This window comes from Schistocerca americana, chromosome 2 (assembly GCF_021461395.2).
Source record: "Schistocerca americana isolate TAMUIC-IGC-003095 chromosome 2, iqSchAmer2.1, whole genome shotgun sequence".
In the NCBI taxonomy this organism is placed as follows: domain Eukaryota; kingdom Metazoa; phylum Arthropoda; class Insecta; order Orthoptera; family Acrididae; genus Schistocerca; species Schistocerca americana.
This window is the reverse complement of record NC_060120.1, coordinates 200,520,425-200,539,218: the sequence shown is the minus strand read 5'-3', so window position 1 is coordinate 200,539,218 and position 18,794 is coordinate 200,520,425. Positions and strand designations below refer to the sequence as shown.

The 18,794-nt window shown below is 46.6% G+C and overlaps 1 protein-coding gene across 1 annotated transcript in view; it reads left to right on the top strand.

The window, feature by feature from the left end:
* Nucleotides 1-18,794, top strand: part of LOC124595159 (ATP-binding cassette subfamily C member 4-like) — a 119,287-nt gene that overhangs the window by 38,853 nt on the left and 61,640 nt on the right. Inside the window, exon 18 of the mRNA XM_047133769.1 lies at nucleotides 4,908-5,031. Within this exon, the coding sequence (XP_046989725.1) occupies nucleotides 4,908-5,031 (124 nt within the window). The remainder of the gene's footprint in view (nucleotides 1-4,907; nucleotides 5,032-18,794) is intronic.

Below are 18,794 nucleotides of genomic sequence, written 5' to 3'. Positions count from 1 at the left end.
GCCCGAGGGGCTCCTTGTTAGCAGACCTTTTCAACCAGCTCGATCTTGTCTGCCTCAATACTGGCGCCCCTACTTTTCTTTCGGACACATCTCACACCTATTCCCATTTAGACCTATCTATATGTACTCCCCAACTTGCACGCCGGTTTGAGTGGTATGCACTTTCTGATACATATTCGAGCGACCACTTCCCGTGTGTTATCCATCTCCTGCAGCATACTCCCTCTCCGTGCTCCTCTCGTTGGACCATCTCCAAGGCAGACTGGGAGCTCTTCTCTTCCAGGGCTACCTTTCAGGATCAAACCTTCACAAGCTGCGATCGTCAGGTCGCACACCTCACGGAAGTCATTCTCGCTGCTGCTGAATATTCCATCCCTCACCCTACTTCTTCTCCACGTCGCGTACCGGTCCCCTGGTGGACCGCAGCATGTAGAGACGCTTTACGTGCTCGTCGACGTGCTTTACGCACCTTTAAGCGTCACCCTACAGTGGCGAATTGTATTAATTATAAATGATTACGTGCTCAGTGTCGTCGTATTATTAAAGAAAGCAAGAAAGCCAGCTGGGCTGCTTTCACAAGCACCTTCAACAGTTCTACTCCTTCTTCTGTTGTCTGGGGTAGCCTGCGCCGGCTATCTGGCACTAAGGTCCACTCCCCAGTTTCTGGCTTGAAGGTCGCGAATGAAGTCCTTGTGGCCCCTGAGGCTGTCTCCAATGCCTTCGGCCGCTTTTTCGCCGAGGTTTCGAGCTCCGCTCATTACCACCCTGCCTTCCTCCCCCGCAAACAGGCAGAGGAGGCTAGGCCACCTGACTTCCGCTCCTCGAATTGTGAAAGTTATAATGCCCCATTCACCATGCGGGAACTCGAAACCGCACTTGGCCGATCACGGTCCTCCGCTCCAGGGCCTGATTCTATTCATATTCAGATGCTGAAGAACCTTTCTCCTGCGGGTAAAGGTTTTCTTCTTCGTACATACAATCGCATCTGGATTGAGGGACATGTTCCCTCATGCTGGCGCGAGTCTATTGTTGTCCCGATTCCTAAGCCGGGGAAGGACAAGCACTTGCCTTCCAGTTATCGACCTATCTCGCTTACCAGCTGTGTCTGTAAAGTGATGGAGCGAATGGTTATCTCTCAATTGGTTTGGCTGCTCGAGTCTCGACGCCTACTTACCAATGTACAATGTGGATTTCGTAGGCGTCGCTCTGCTGTTGACCATCTGGTTACCTTGTCGACCTTCATTATGAATAACTTCTTGCGGAAGCGCCCGACCGCGGCTGTGTTCTTTGATTTGGAGAAGGCTTACGACACCTGTTGGAGGGCGGGCATTCTCCGCACCATGCATACATGGGGCTTTCGCGGTCGCCTCCCTCTTTTTATTCATTCCTTTTTAATGGATCGACAGTTTCGGGTACGTGTGGGTTCTGTCCTGTCCGACACCTTTCGCCAGGAGAATGGGGTGCCACAGGGCTCAGTTTTGAGCGTCGCTCTCTTCGCCATCGCGATCAATCCAATAATGGATTGCCTCCCAGCTGATGTATCAGGCTCCCTTTTCGTGGACGATTTTACCATCTATTGCAGCGCGCAGTGTGCACGTGTCCTGGAGCGCTGTCTTCAGCGTTCTCTTGACCGTCTTTACTCCTGGAGTGTCGCCAATGGCTTCCGTTTTTCTGCCGAGAAGACGGTCTGTATTAACTTCTGGCGCTACAAAGAGTTTCTCCCACCGTCCTTACGACTCGGTCCCGTTGCTCTCCCAATCGTGGAGACAACCAAATTTTTAGGCCTTACATTTGACAGGAAACTTAGCTGGTCTCCACATGTGTCATATTTGGCCGCCCGTTGTACCCGTTCTTTAAATGTCCTCTGTGTTCTCAGTGGTCTGTCGTGGGGAGCGGATCGAACCGTTCTACTTCGTCTATATCGGTCGATCGTCCGCTCCAAGCTGGATTATGGGAGCTTCGTATACTCCTCTGCACGGCCATCCATCTTACGCCGCCTCAACTCCATACAACATCGGGGTTTACGACTTGCGATCAGAGCATTTTATACCAGTCCCGTAGAGAGTCTTCATGCTGACGCTGGCGAATTGCCACTCACCTACCGGCGCGATATACTGCTTTGTCGGTATGCCTGTCGGCTACTGTCAATGCCCGACCATCCGTCTTATCGTTCCTTTTTTGACGACTCTCTTGACCTTCAATACGGGTTGTATGTCTCTGCCTTGCTACCCCCTGGAGTTCGCTTTCGTCGCCTCCTTCAACACCTTCATTTTTCACTCCCTGCAACCTTTCGAGTGGGCGAGAGCCGCACGCCACCTTGGCTCCAAGCTCAGGTCCGCGTTCACCTCGACCTCAGCTCGCTCCCAAAAGAGGTCACCCCCGGTTCGGTCTACCACTCCCGTTTTTTGGAACTTCGAACGAAGTTCAAAAACATGACTTTCATTTATACAGATGGCTCTAAGACCAATGACGGGGTCGGGTGTTCCTTTATTGTCGGGGCACAAAGTTTCCAATACCGGCTCCATGGCCATTGTTCGGTCTTCACAGCTGAGCTCTTTGCCCTCTACCAGGCTGTTCTTTACATCTGCCGCCACCGACATTCTGCTTATGTCATCTGCTCAGATTCCCTGAGCGCCATCCAGAGCCTCAGTGATCCGTACCCGGTTCACCCTTTCGTACACCGGATCCAACGCTCTCTTCAGCAGCTGGTGGACGTCGGTACGCCGGTTAGCTTTATGTGGGTTCCTGGCCATGTCGGTATCCCTGGGAACGAAGCTGCAGATGCCGCGGCCAAGGCTGCGGTCCTCCAGCCTCGGACAGCTTCTTGTTGTGTCCCTTCGTCCGATTTTAGCAGGGTCATTTGTCGGCGCGTTGTGTCGCTGTGGCATGCCGATTGGGCTGCACTTACCGACAACAAGCTTCGGGCCTTAAAACCTCTTCCCGTGGCTTGGACGTCCTCCTCACGCCCTTCTCGGCGGGAGGAGGTCGTTTTAGCAAGGTTAAGAATTGGACACTGCCGGTTCAGCCATCGCCATCTGCTGACGGCTGCGCCGGCGCCGTTCTGCCCATGTGGGCACTTGCTGACGGTTAGACACATTTTAATGTCCTGTCCTGATCTTAACACACTGCGCCTCGATCTTAACCTGCCTAATACTTTCGATGCCATTTTAGCGGATGACCCACGAGCAGCTGCTCGTGTTCTTTGTTTTATCAATTTGACACACCTCGCTAAGGACATTTGATGATGTTTTTTAATCCTATGCCTGTCAGTCTGTCTTTTATTGTGTTTTCCCTTTTAGTTGTTGTTGTCAACTTGTGCCTCGCGGTGCATTCTTAGAGTAGTCAGGGCGCTAATGACCATTGAAGTTGTGCGCCCGAAAACCACAAAAAAAAAAAAAAAAAAAAAAAAACACACACCACACCTGTGGTTAAGGAAGGAGATAGAAATAGAATATTTATAAAAGTGCAGTGATGACTGAATAAAAGAAAATTCCATCATAAAATCATTGGGAATTTAGTGTAAATTTCCAAGAAATTGAAAGGGATTATTTATCCACATTTCGTTAAATTTCCAAACAAGAAATTAAATTTCTATTTGCTTTTCTGCCTGTGTTTTGGCTTAAATGTCTCCCTAATGTTCATATACATGATTGATATTTACATTACATTCTTCTGTTGCTCTACAGCCCATTGTGGACCTTGGATCCTCAAATTTTTCTGGAAAGTACTCAGATTACATGCTAATTCTTTGATTCATGTGTCCCATTGTCTTTACCTGCTCTTTGATACCATTTACCCACCTGGTTTTCACTCAGGTGCTCTTTTTGATCTTTGGGATTTCCAGTTAGTATTTCCTTTGGCAATCTGAGTCAACCATCCACCTCAAATGCCTAGCCCATCTCAGTCTCATTGGCTTTACAATTTTTACAATAGCTGGCTCTGCATGTTGCATAAAGCTCATTGTTATACTGTCTCCTCCACCTCCTTCCCTTGCAATAAGGGCCTATTACTCTCTGGAGTACCTTACTCTCAAAGGCAATCAGCATATTATTATCCCTCACTAGTGGCAAAGTTTCTGAAGCATATGTGAGCATTAGGATTGTGTTTTGAAGATAGTTGTTTTGTTACAGTAAAACATGTTCTATTGGCTGCCAATAGCCACTGTTTAATTTCACAATGATGTATCATTGTGAATTTGAAAATTGGAATCTACTGTAATCTAAAATTAGAGTAATTGATTTTGGCATGTTTCTCACTTGTGTTCTACCATAAGGCTAATGCTTAAACTATTCTGTGATAAATGACCCTGGCCAACAGGTTGGCTTCTATTATCACATGTTCCAATTTTATATTTAAAAGAACACATGCCACCACATCTCCTTAACACACAACACTGTGTATATCCAGTGACTTGGATAATACTCCTTGAACACTAATTCTCTCACATTGCTGATATTTGCATTACTAGGACAGGCATATTTTCTTTATCTAACATATGGTGCAATAAACTTAAACCTCAACCTTTGCTTTTTGTGGGCATTGCTCTACCTGAGCTACCCAGAAAACACTCATCAACCTCACAGCTTTCCTTTTCCAATAATCATCTATTGCATTAAAAATTCCCAAAGCACTTTAGCCTATCTTGCTAGACTAAAGGTATTGGAAAAAGGTATTCGTAGAAAATGTTTCATGGCCTAGGGGTTAATTTCATCTTGACTGATAAGCTTGTTTCACTATCAAAAGTTTGATTAATGAGTAGCCTGACACCAAAACCCCCGTGCATTAATTTTTCAGCTGCTTCTGTTCTTAAAGACCAAAGTTTCCATTGCTTTTCAGTTTTAATTAAGATGATTAAAAACACCAAAATTACTGAACTGGTAATCAAGGAATAGTTTCTCTGTTTCCAGGACCTGAATACAACTGCGTTCTATATGTTCCTGTCAACTAGCAGAGCCTTTGCTTATTGGCTTGATGTGGGATGCTTGGCCTACATAGCAGTTGTCACCTTCAGCTTTCTGCTTTACGGTGAAGGTAAGTGCCACATTTCTATGATATCGATGAATTATGGTATAAACTAGGATTAGGATATAAGGGCAGTATTGTATTATATTATGGAACTAAACAGACTGCTATGTTTGATTATATCGTTTAGTATTATAGGCTTATTTCGTGTGATTGCCACCTTCAGATTATCTGTGAAAAGTACATAGTTTGGTACAATATCTGCTTCATTCTATTTATTTCTGTCATCCAATACTATGCCATCACGTAATCACCGAAAGATTTCCATACAGAATACATGTGCCACAAATGTAAGACTTAAAGCATGCATGTCAATAACTCATGAATATAATCATAGATCAAACCCTTACTTCAACAAATAGCATGAACTCATCTTAGTCACTTGTCAAAACTATATACAGCATACTATCAAACAAGAATAATATTAATTACAAAACAGAGCATCAATAAATCTCTAACACATCCTCAAGCTAACTTAATCATAATCTCTAATATCATAGAATATACTTCATAACATCCTGTTTTCACAGTGCCTAAAAACTATTATATTACTCCTAGCAGAGCAATGCATTGCAGATAATTCACATACGTCACTCAGAACAATAGCGCATATACTAAGAACAATAGCGCATTACAATGTAACTGATTTTTCAAACATCCTACAGTATTCACATTCCTTTTCTCTGCAGTCATTCTCATCTAGTTAACTTTCCCTAAAGGTAGTACAGGTAAACATTTGACATTGTTTGCAATAATAAATCTGATAGTTTCATATCATTATTTTCCATTCACTAGGACTTCAGATATTTGAATATATGAGTTTTAGTGTTGTAGGGCTGCTGAATCCAATGATTCACACTATACCACATGTAATAAACACTATTTTATTACTCGGAGACACACATGTACAGTTAGATACATTCTTGATCTCTGTCCACATGTGTAAACTTTTGCACATGGCCACAAACTGCTGCAAAGAGCTTGGCAAAACAGATATTACACACGACTTTGTCGATAGTTGCCACATTAGGCACCCCCCCCCCCCCCTCCTCCCCGAGCCAGTGTGTGGAGCACAAAACATAAATATTGGGGTATACATGTAAATGGAATAACCATGGAGGGGGGAAAGGGTGTTTAAACTGAAACCATACCATACCACACCTTACATCACATTACATTAGTAATAGAAATCCTTGAGCCAGTGAGGGGAGGAGGGGGAAGGAGGGGACGGGGCGGGCGGGCGGGCGGGCGGGCGGGCGGGCGGGCGGGCGGGCGGATGGATGGTCCTGCCTGACCAGGTGAATGCTCGTACAGCAGTTGAGCGATCCGGGGAGGGAACTGTGGTTTGTGAGGAGTCGGGTTAGTGGACCTGCACGCCTGTTGCAGTACGTAGTACTCTTACCATTGATGGGTCAGTAACAACAGGCAAGGGGACAGACTGGAGAAGGTGAATGTGGGTTAAGTTGTCATTGAGACAGCTGGCTCGTTCATAGAAGATACACACATTATCCTGCTGCATAACAAAAACACTTTAGATCCGTAAATAAAACCTGTGTTGACATTCACTACCCCTCCCGTGTACGGGTTGACAGAATCTCCACGAGTCATCGGCATCAACATCACCCATACCAAGGCTGGCCCCTGATACGGTGCTGAATCCTAACGGGGGAGGTGGGGAGCTGCCTGTATGAGGGGAGAGTCATCACACGCATCACTCCGTATGGGAATGTCACACACACCTGTAGCACTGTCACACGACTGGGAGTGGGTAATGTCACAAGTACAGGAATGGGCGTCACTCATCTGTGGGCTGTCGGTAGTGGCCTCATGTGAGGCCGGTGCAGCAGGGGGTCAGTGCTGAGTGGGTGGGGTATCGAGCAGTTCTCCCAGGGACCATGCCGGTTTGAGGCGGCAGACAGTGCATGGCATCCTACTTTTGTGCACTGACAAGCCACACACGCTCACGCCCAACTACGGCATTGTTTTATCACCCTGAGCCAAACAAAACATTCACATATCAGATGTGTGGTGGTGCGAATGCGAGGGTGTGCCAAGTTGTGGATACTATTAAAAATGTCCTGGCGGAGAGGTGCCAGAATAACCGGATGTGTGTGTCCTGTTGAAATGCCACACCAGATGGGTGATGAAAACCCAGAAAGTGTCTGTAACGCTAGTTGGAGTCCCGTTTTAACATCGGAGGGCAACACGGTGAGTTCAGTATCATCTGTCTACAAATTAGGGAGTTCACTGAGGTCCAGTTGTGAAGATAAAACCGATAAACGACATAGAAAATAGGTGACATCGCCTGCACCTCTGACGTAACGTATGTCATTCATAAACTGACATATGAGGTCCATATGACAAACGTTTTGGGAACGAGTCCTTGCCTGGGTGACAAAGCGTATACCAATGGCTCGTGGTCGGTAAATACCATGAGATGGCGACCTTCGATATCGTATTGGAACTATTTGATAGCGTCGTAAACAGCAAACAGTTCCTGGTCAAAGGTCGACCATTTATACTGGGAAGCAGACAGTTTGTGGGTGAAAAATCTGAGTGGCTGTACAACAGAACCCACGGATTGCTGAAGTGCCGCCAACACTGCTGTATCACTCGCATCTGTAATAAGCAAGATGGGAGCGTCAGGAATGGGATGAGCAAACGTAACAGTTGTCTGTAAGGCTGACTTTAGGTTATCTAATGCGCAAGCATATCTGGAGGCCACGTGACTGCCTGAGACCCTGAAGTGTTTTTTTTTCTGCGAGAGCATCCATCAGTGGGGCTTGTATGTCGGCAGTGTGGGGGATGTGTTGTAGTAATTTACTGTTCCAAGGAAGTGGTGGAGGCCCTGAAAATCTTCAGGCAAAGGCACCATCCTAATGGCCTCAACTCGTTAGGATAGGGGGTGGATGCCATCAACAGAAACCCAGTGGCACAGAAAAGTGACACTAGTGCAGTGGAGTTGTGACTTGTCATTGTTCACTATGACACCGTTTGCTTTTAATAGGTGGAACACTGTATTTAAATGGAGTTCATGTTCCTCGAGGGAGGAAGAAAAAATTAACAAGTCGTCCAGGTAGGCAAATGCAAAGTCCAGTTTTCCGACAGTCGATAAACCGTTGCCATGTCTGTGCAGCATTTTGAATGCCGAATGGCATAAGCAAATACTCGAACAACCCGAACGAGGTGGTAGTAGCATTTTTTTCAACTACTCCGGTGCCATTGGCAGTTGGTGACATGCCTTGTGAGTCAATTACACTGAAAATTCATGCCCCATGCAGTTCCCCCCCAGGGGGTCCACAACTCTTTTGTGGATACGTGCGTGGCGAGCACGGGGCCCCGAGCCATTGCAGCCTTCTTTCTCTCCCGGGCTGCACTTCCTTTCCCTTCCCCTCCTTTCCCCTCCATGCTCCTTTCCCCTCGCCCTCTCCTCTCCCTCTATTGGTGTCCTTGCTTATGTTGGCCCCAGCTATCCTCCTGGTTCTGTTGGTTTCACACTCCGGCTTTGTTGCGTAATCATCTCCTCCTTTTGGCATTCCTTGGTCCATCTCTGGGGTTTGACCTCCATTACAAAATTTCTCCTCCGTAGTGTGAGCCATTTGGGGAAGAGCACCTTACCTAGTGTCTCCAACATGCGCCCTCCTAGTACATTCCACCTTCTCTTTCACGTCGTTGTCTGATGCTAGGGTGCATAGCCAGCACGGTAGCCAGCCCGTGTGGTGGGGTCACTATGTACCCTTTTGGTTGAGCCCCCTGAACACACAGGGATCACACTTCTGATACCTGAACTGTGACCACCTCATGCATGCCTTGGAGTGGTTGCTCGTCATCCTGGAGCATCCGAACTCCCGGCAATGGCCGCCGTGCCAGACGGCCCTTGCTGTTGCTGGGTGGCGCCCATCTACATCTACATCTACATTGATACTCCGCAAGCCACCCAACGGTGTGTGGCGGAGGGCACTTTACGTGCCACTGTCATTACCTCTCTTTCCTGTTCCAGTCGCGTATGGTTCGCGGGAAGAACGACTGTCTGAAAGCCTCTGTGCACGCTCTAATCTCTCTAATTTTACATTCGTGATCTCCTCGGGAGGTATAAGTAGGGGGAAGCAATATATTCGATACCTCATCCAGAAACGCACCCTCTCGAAACCTGGTGAGCAAGCTACACCGCGATGCAGAGCGCCTCTCTTGCAGAGTCTGCCACTTGAGTTTATTAAACATCTCCGTAACGCTATCACGGTTACCAAATAACCCTGTGACGAAACGCGCCGCTCTTCTTTGGATCTTCTCTATCTCCTCCGTCAGACCGATCTGGTACGGATCCCACACTGATGAGCAATACTCAAGTATAGGTCGAACGAGTGTTTTGTAAGCCACCTCCTTTGTTGATGTACTACATTTTCTAAGCACTCTCCCAATGAATCTCAACCTGGTACCCGCCTTACCAACAATTAATTTTATATGATCATTCCACTTCAAATCGTTCCGTACGCATACTCCCAGATATTTTACAGAAGTAACTGCTACCAGTGTTTGTTCCGCTATCATATAATCATACAATAAAGGATCCCATGAGGAGAGCCCCTGATCGGAGTGGGTGGTATCAGGGCGGACGCTATGCGGATGAAATGCATACGGGTCCAAAACTCTGGCCATTCTTCTGCAGCCGTCTGTCTGCGTGGAACTGATTCCTCAAGTGCTGCTTCTCTTGCCCCTTCGGCCTTCACTTCCATGGCTACCTCCTGGGAAGAGGGTCAGGCCCGTCGTCTAGGGGCAAAACCTTTCCCCCGTTATCTAGTTTGCACCAGGACTGATGGAGATACTTTCACCAGTGTCAAACCTTTATTCTTTGTGGAACACATTGAAGACAAGTTTGGCGAAGTGGACACCCTGAGCAAGATGCGGTCGGGTTCGTTGCTGATAAAAACTGCTTCAGCTGCCCAATCTGCGGCTCTTCGTGCCTGTACCCATCTTGGCACAATTCCTGTGTCAATTACCCCTCACCAGTCTCTAAATATGGTACAAGGTGTGATTTTTCTCAGGGACCTCATCCTTCAAACTGATGAGGGACTTAGGGACAATCTTGGACGGCGGGGTGTTCACTTTGTTCGGTGTGTTCAGAAGGGTCCTAAAGATAATCGTATTGATACTGATGCCTTTATCCTGGCCTTTGAAGGGGATACCTTTCTTGAGAAAGTTTAGATTATGGTCAATCGCAGTGATGTGAAGCCGTACATCCCACCTCCTATGAGGTGTTTTAAGTGCTTGCGTTTTGGCCACGTCTTCTCACTGTTCCCAGGCCCCTCTCTGTGGTGACTGTGGACGTCCACTCCATGAGGGAAGTCCCTGTGTTCCCCCTCTTGTATGTGTAAATTGTCGTGGTAGTCATTCTCCACGTTCACCAGATTGCCCAGTACATAAGAAAGAAAAAAAGATACAGGAGTATAAGTCACTAGATCGTTTAACCTACACAGAGGCCCGTAAGAAATATGCACGACTGCACCCTGCGTCCATGACATCTAGTTATGCCTTGGTTACATCTTCACCCCTTCCTCCCCCTTCCTTAACCCCATCCCGGACCCCTCTCCTCCCCCTCACCCCTGCGGCTCCCACACCTTCTCCTATGGGCGCTGCTCCCCCTCCCCAGCCGGAGTAGTGTCCCACTCCTTCAGCGTCTGTCGGTCAAGGGCGCCTCTCCCGGGACGCCCCTTCCCGGCACCTTCCAGGTCAAAGGTCTGCTGCCACGCGACGACTGCGAGAGCCGCGGTCTGTCGGCTCCCAGCTCGCCCAGTCTCTTTCTGTCCCTGATTTTGCTGCAGCTGGCTCCTTTATGCCACACAGCCCTCCTCGATCTCAGCCTGAAAAGAAGAAACATAAGACCCAGGACAAAGAGCCTCTGGTGTCACCGGAGGTCCCTTCTCTGACTTAGCAACCGGATTCTGACCTGTCGTTCATTGATGTCGCCCCCTCCTTGTCGGTGACGGGTGGGGACCTGGCGGTATGACTGGATTTAGCATGTTCAGCCCTCATTTAAACCATCATTCTGTGGTTCTCCAATGGAATTGTAATGGATACTATCGTCACCTTCCAGAACTGAAATCCCTTCTCTCGTCCTACTCTGCAGCTTGTGTGGTTCTCCAGGAATCTCATTTTACTGATGCTCACTCACCGACCCTCCGTGGGTTCCGTGTTTTCTGTCGAAATTGGGTCGGACCCTTGCGGGCTTCTGGTGGCGTTTGTACGTTGGTCCGTACAGACATTGCTAGCATGTGGATTCCTCTCCAAACTACATTGGAAGCAGTTGCTGTTAGGGTCCACTTAGACTCTGCAGTCACAGTTTGCAATCTTTATCTCCCTCCTGACAGGACTCTCACACCTGCTGCCTTAACTGCCCTTCTTCAGCAACTTCCTCCTCCCTTCCTCCTCCTTGGGGATTTTAATGCTCATCATCCCTTGTGGGGCAGTGCCTTTCCATCTAGACGAGGTCTTCTTATAGAGTAGTTCATTGCAGACCACGACTTGTGCCTTCTTAATGATGACTCCCCTACTCATTTCAGTGCCGGTCATGGTACCTTTTCTGCCATTGATCTTTCTCTTTCTTCTCCCTCTCTCCTCCCTTCATTACACTGGTCGCCACACGACGACCTTTGTGATAGTGACCATTTCCCATTGATTATCACGCTCCCTTCCTGCTACCCGATGGACAGGTTACCTCGTTAGTCTTTCCACCACGCCGATTGGCCTCTATACACTGCACAGGTCGAGTTTTCTCCCTCTTTGTCGGGTTGTATTGATGACGTCCTACGTGACGTGTCTGACGCGATTGTTTGCGCTGCTAGCCTTGCTGTCCCACGCTCATCTGGACCATTTCGTCACCGGCAAGTCCCGTGGTGGAGTACGGCCATTGCCATTGCCATCTGTGATCGCTGTCGAGCTTTGCAACACTTTCAGAGGCACCCATCCGTAGCCAGCCTTACTACCTTTAAACTCCTCTGTGCTAAAGCCCGTTATTTAATCAAACAGGGTAAGTGGATATGTTGGGAACGATTCGTTTCTTCCCTTGGTTCTACTGTCCCTCTGTCATGGGTATGGGCTAAACTTCGTTCTCTCCAAGGTTGCCATCGGCAGTCCACCCTCCCAGGCCTTCACCTCCCAGATGGCATTTGTACAGACCCATTAGTTCTTACAGAACATCTTGCGACCCATTTTGCAGTGGCGTCAGCGTCAGCCTCCTATCCAGCTGCTTTCCTTCATCAAAAACAGCTGGCTGAAGCTTCCACCTCATGTTTCACCCCTTGTGAGTCACAATCTTACAATGAACCTTTTACTGAATGGGAATTTCTTTCTGCTCTATCTTCTTCTCATGATACGGCCCTTGGCCCAGATTCCATTCATAACCAACTGCTTCAACATCTCAGTGCTCCACAACGGCAACATCTTCGGGTGTTTAATCGTATCTGGCTCCAGGGTGACTTCCCTTCTCAGTCGAGGGATAGCATCGTGGTTCCTGTCCTTAAGCCTGGTAAGAACCCCCTGTCTGTTGACAGCTATCGGCCAATTAGTTTGACCAATGTTGTTTGTAAGTTACTTGAACAGATGGTAGCCCGTCGGCTCAATTGGGTCCTCGGATCTCGGGGTCCATTGTCCCCTTACCAGTGTGGCTTTCGAGAGGAACGGTCTTCAATCGATCATTTACTTCGCTTGGAATCCGCAGTTCGACAGGCTTTTTCCCAGCACCGCCATTTGGTTGCAGTGTTTTTTGACCTTCGCAAGGCCTATGACACTGCCTGGCGCCATCACATCTTACTCACTCTTCATCAGTGGGGTCTTCGGGGCCCACTCCTGATTTCTATCCGCCAGTTCCTGATTTATTGGTCATTCAGAGTTCGAGTTGGAACTGTTTTTAGTTCTCCACAGACCCACGAGACGGGCATCCCACAGGGTTCTGTCTTGAGTGTTCTTCTTTTCCTCATTGCTATCGATGGACTCGTGGCCTCTGTCAGTCCCTTGGTCGCCCCTGCCCTGTATGTGGATGATTTCTGCATTTGGGTTAGTTCCTCCTCGATGCCATCTGCAGAGTGGCAGCTCCAGGTAGCTATACGGCGTGCCTCTGCATGGACCCTCTCACGCGGGTTTCAATTCTCTCCTTTAAAATCGCGAGTGGTCCAATTCTGTCGCCGTACTACGATCCACCCTGATCCAGAGCTCTGTCGCTGCACAACGATTGCCTGTGGTCCCACAGTTTCGTTTCCTGGGTCTTCTTTTCGACAACAAGCTCTCTTGGCTGCCCCATATCAGACTCCTGAAGGTAGGTTGTTTCCGAAAACTCAAAGTCCTTCGCTTCCTTGCCCACTCCTCTTGGGGTGCGGACCGTTCCCTCCTCCTCCGTCTTTATCGTGCCCTAGTTCTGTCTCGCTTGGACTATGGTTGTCAAGTTTACGGTTCAGCTGCTCCTTCCACACTGCACGTGCTGGATCCAGTCCACCATCATGGTATCCGTTTAGCCACCGGTGCCTTCCCTACTAGCCCTGTTGATAGTCTCCTAGTTGAAGCTGGGATCCCCCCCCCTTTCTGTTCGGCGGTCCCAGCTTCTGGTGTCTTATGCACTCACTATCCGTTCCTCTCCCACTCATCCTTCCTATTCTATCCTGTTCCCGGACCATGGATGTCGCCCACCCGACTCCCGGCCTCGGGCGGGTTTACCTGTTGGGCTGCGGCTTGCGTGTCTTTGCCGTGATTTTCAGCTTCCTTCTTTGTCCTGCCTTCCTCGCTCCCTCCCCTCCACCCCACCTTGGTTAGTTCCTCGGCCTCAACTTCGGATGGATCTCCACCGCAGTCCGAAAGATTCCATCCCCCCGGTGGTGTTCTGTTCCTTTTTCCGGCAAATTTTGTGGGAGTTCCAGGATGCTGTTGTTTTTTACACTGATGGCTCTAAATCTGCTGATCGTGTTGGGTATGCCTTCACGTCCTCTGTTGGAACGGAAAGTCATCTGCTGCCACCTACATGTGGGGTGTTTACTGCGGAATTGATGCCAATTTCCCAGGCCCTTACCTTTATTAAACAGACCCAACAGAACCGCGTTTTGTTATGCACGGACTCGATGAGTGGCCTTCTTGCTATTGACCGGTGTTTTTCGCACCATCCCTTAGTCTCTGCCATCCATGACCATCTCGCTGATACTCACCGTGCTGCTTGTTCCATTGACTTCCTTTGGGTCCCTGGCCATGTGGGTATCCCAGGTAATGAGCTCGCTGATCGTTTGGCTGGGGGAGCAGTCACTTACCCCCCATTTTCTGTAACCCTTCTTGTAGCGGATTTACGGCTTCACATCCAATCCCACTTTGCACAGTCATGGGCCATTTCTTGGGAGGCTACTCCCCTGTCTAATAAACTTTGTGCAATTAAGGTGACACCAGGCCCGTGGCATTCTTCCTTTCGCATCTCCCGAAAGGACTCGACCACACTGTGTCGTCTCCGCATTGGCCATACTCGGTTGACCCGTGGGTTTTCTTTTGCGTGATGAGCCACCCCCACTATGTGGTTGTGGAGCCTTTCAGTCAGTAGCCCACATTTTGGTTGACTGCCCCCTTCTTTTGGCTCTGCGTGCTAAGTACAACCTCCCCCACACTTTACCTTTGATGTTGGCTGACGATTCCCGGATGGTCTCTCTGGATCTCGGTTTCCTCCGGGAAAGTGTTTTTTATTCTCAGTTTTAAGGTTTTTAATCTCTCTCTGGTGTTGGGGCAGGGCGGTGAGTGTTTGGGTGTCTCCCACTGTAAGCAGTGTTCGGCGAGTTCTGATTCACCTCCCTGACCGAATTCCTCTTTTCTTCCCCTTTTACTGTTTTTTACCCTTTTTTTTAAGGCTTGGTTAGTCTTTCTATTCCCATATGTACTTTCTACATTATAGCAGTTGTACATTTTAAGTCACAGGTGGTCTTGCCTATGCTGCTTCAGCATAGTGTTGGGTTCGTTCTCTTGCCGACTTCGCTAATTTTGTTTTTTACCAATGACAACATGACTGCCTTTTTATGTTTTTTCCCTTTTTCTGTTTTATTGTTCTGACTTTACTGAGTTGTCCCATTAGCGGAATGGCGCATATTTGAAACAAGGGACTGATGACCTTGTTGTTTGGTCCCTTAAACACCAACCAACCAACCCATGCAGTTGGGAAGCAAAGTCTTGAATATTTGGGATGGGATAATTATCTAGAATTGTTCTGGTGTTATGTGCCCGATAATCACTGCAGAGGTGGAAAGTGTCATCCTTCTTGGGCACCAAATGAATGGGTGATGACCAACTACTAGAAGAAGGGCGAATAGTCTTATTATCTAAAAGTTCCTGAATAATAGCTTTGGCGTGTGTAAGTTTTTCCGGATTTAAGCGCCTAGCCTTTTGCACGTACCAGTGGGTCTTCTGTGGTACTGATTCTGTGGACAGTACCATTGTTGATCGCGAACACCGATGGGGATAATGGGGCTGCACCCGGTGCAAAACAACTAACCTGTAATGCAGACGCTTATGTGTCCCAGGCCGGTGGGTCAGCAGCTGTGGCAGTGATCCGCTGGTAGTTCTTGTCGTAGAGCTCAGTGGGGTACTTGGTAGCATCACGGGCACAGCTTCTGTCCGACAGTATAAACGTCACGCGTCATCGTCGGCAGGTCCGAGGAAGCAGTGTGGAGGTTGGTGGCATGGCCGTGTGTGACGGTTTGGTGACCTGATTATGAGCGTCTGTGAGCTTGGCTTGCACAGTGGCAATGCATAAGCAGAGGGCTTCATTGCTGTCTCGAAGTTCATCATTGTGTGATCTGAGAGAGCACTGCAACAGCGGTTTCAGCTAGCTCACATAATAGTGGCGCTCTCAGATGAGAGGGAAGAGATACCTGAACTTATGGTACGGTCTGTGGAGTTAATGTTTAGTGTACCTCATTGTAGATTAGGTGACAGTGTGTAAGCTAAGAGAAAATCTACCCCGAGCATGGGTTCATCCACCTCCGGGATAACAAAAGTCCACTGGAAGGGGGTGTTAATGTCCTGCAGTTTAAGGCTTAAATTAGTTATTCCAAGAGATTAAATCAGGGACTTATTGGCAGCTCAAAGTGGGGGGCAAGGCTGACGCTTGAATTTAATACCTATGCACAAAGGTATCACACTAACCTCGGCCCCCGTGTTGACTAAAAATGAAAGGGGGTAGGGGGGTGTCTGGTGCAAACTGTGGAGTTCCAGGATAAACATGAAATTTCCTATCTTGGGTGTCCGGCTCGATTTGTAATGCCACTGATTCAGGTGGAAAGTTCACACTGGCACTTGGGAAACCCGGAAACATAGTCACTGGGGTTTGAACACATTGTGTCCGCAGTTCTTGAGCACTCGTAACACGTGGAAAGTTCATACCGAATGTAAAACGTTCGTATTCAAAGTTTTGTGTGCAAAAAACATTCTGTTGGTAAGGAACACTGCCACATGACTGCTGACTCATGTCCAATAATGGAAAGTTATTGTTTGTACCTGATGCCGGCACACATGGCTGTGAGAATGCAGAAGCACTGTCCTGTTATGTACTGCTAGTAGGTGTGTTCGGAAACTGCATTGAACTATTACAAACACACAGTGGATAATTGCAAAACCCTACCAAAGCTTCCGTTGGGAAACTTAGCTGGCACGTGTGCGGTGTGGTGGATGGCATGCGAACCATTGTGTACTGCTCGATGGAACGAAAGTTTGTTGTAGCACCCCCAAACAAAATTCGGTGTCACCGGTATGGGTTTTAGTGTTGTAGGGCTGCCGAATCCAATGATGCACACTATACCACATGTAATAAACACTATTTTATTACTTGGAAGCACACATGTACAGTTAGATACATTCTTGATCTCTGTCCATGGTTTTTAAACTTTCGCACGCGGCCACAGACTGCCGCAAAGAGTTTGGCAAACAAAGATATTACATTTGACTTGGTTGATAGTTGCCACAAATATTATCGAATGTAGCTGCTGGCTTTAACTACAATATAATGATAAATTACCTTCAGAGTCATTCCATGTCAAATCAATACACCCATTTTAATTCACCCTCTTAGATTTTGCTGAAAGTTGGTATACTTATAGTGGGCACTGAGACTAAGAAAAATACCAAATTTCAATTTTTTATCTCAAACCATTCCTGAAATATGGCTATGTAAACTTTTCAAAAACCAGCTAAAAATGTGTGAACGGACTTTTTTAAATTGTCCTAGGAGCTGCCCTAATTCAGCTACACAACTGGGAAAGGTGTCATTTTGCAGCATTTTGCATGCTTTCGAGGGATATACAACAAAACATAGCTTCTAATTAATAACCTTATTCAAAATACTAATTAATATTTTGACTTAATTTTAATTTTTTACAAAAAGTACATAATTGAAAATTTTCAAAATATTTCCATAACTACTTCATACTATTGTAAATCACATGGCAAAACATAAATCTGGGATGATGGGTTCATTGTTAAAAAAAATTATTCCGGGCTCTTGTTTTTCACTAATGGCCCTAGTTTGACCAAATTGACCTTTAACGAACAGGAATTTCTTTCAAATATACTGAAAGGTAAGTAAAAAAGTTAGAAATATCGAAACATCACCTTATTAATCCAAAACTAATCAGCATATTTTATAATTAAGTTGATTGCTTATTTTAATTTCATACAACTTCACTAACAGTATATTAACAGATATAACAAAAACAAGAAATTGAGCATTTAACTACAAACTGAAATAAAGTATGAATAAGTGCAAGTATTTACATAATAGTTCTGTTCCATGATGTTTGAAATGGAACTATTAAACAAATTAAATACGTAATGCTTGTTTTTGAGTAATAGGTATCTGTACATAGCTAAATTTAACACAATAGGTACTAATAATAATTTTGAAACAACTTTCTATAAAATATACATTAACACTAACCTGAGACAAAAATTAAGTTTTGAGTTGAAAGCAGTTTCCCAATAAATTGTCTTGGAACTTCACATATTACATTTGAATAAAGCTGACTGGGTTTGGTTTACATCACTTTCATTAAGAATGTATGTTCTCCCTGTCGGAGTAAATGGATTCACTTTTGTGAGAACATCCACAACTGACACCCACAGGACATCTGCATATGCAGGATAAGAGAATGACTTAGCTGGTCCACATGGATGAAGAAAAGTTATTTTCACTTCATAAAGTTCTTTGTTTTTTTCTAAAATGTACCCAAGCCACAAGTTTCTGCCATATACAGTGGTGACATAGCCTGATACATCTTGTAACTTCAGTTTGTCTGGTGCTGTAGTTACTTCCCTCTCCCAACTCCGCATATCACCAGAGAAGTATTTGACTATTAATTTTGATGTAGTGTTGGGAATGAAAGTGTGAAATTGCTGTGTTCCTTTGATTGTCAGTGCCTCTTCAAGTCGGCTTTTTAAGAATTTCTGAAGCAGTGTAGTCTTCTTGAGTGGAATATGCAAAATCCACATTTGTGATATTATCTACTGCCCACTCAAATAGATCTCGTGCAGTTTGGATCTGATTTTGGTATGGCCTTTGCAAACTTGCACGAGCTGCCAGTCTCCCCCTACTCCATCACAAAGCCCTTTCCCATGTGCTTTGGCTGAAAAGTGCCATTCAGCTTTTATGTTGAAGTCTTCCTCGTGAAGGCAAAGGTTTTGAAAGTTTTTCTTATTTTTATACTAAGCGGCAGAACTGTCAGAATAATAGTATATCTTTTTTGGAACCTTTTGAAATTTATTTGTTA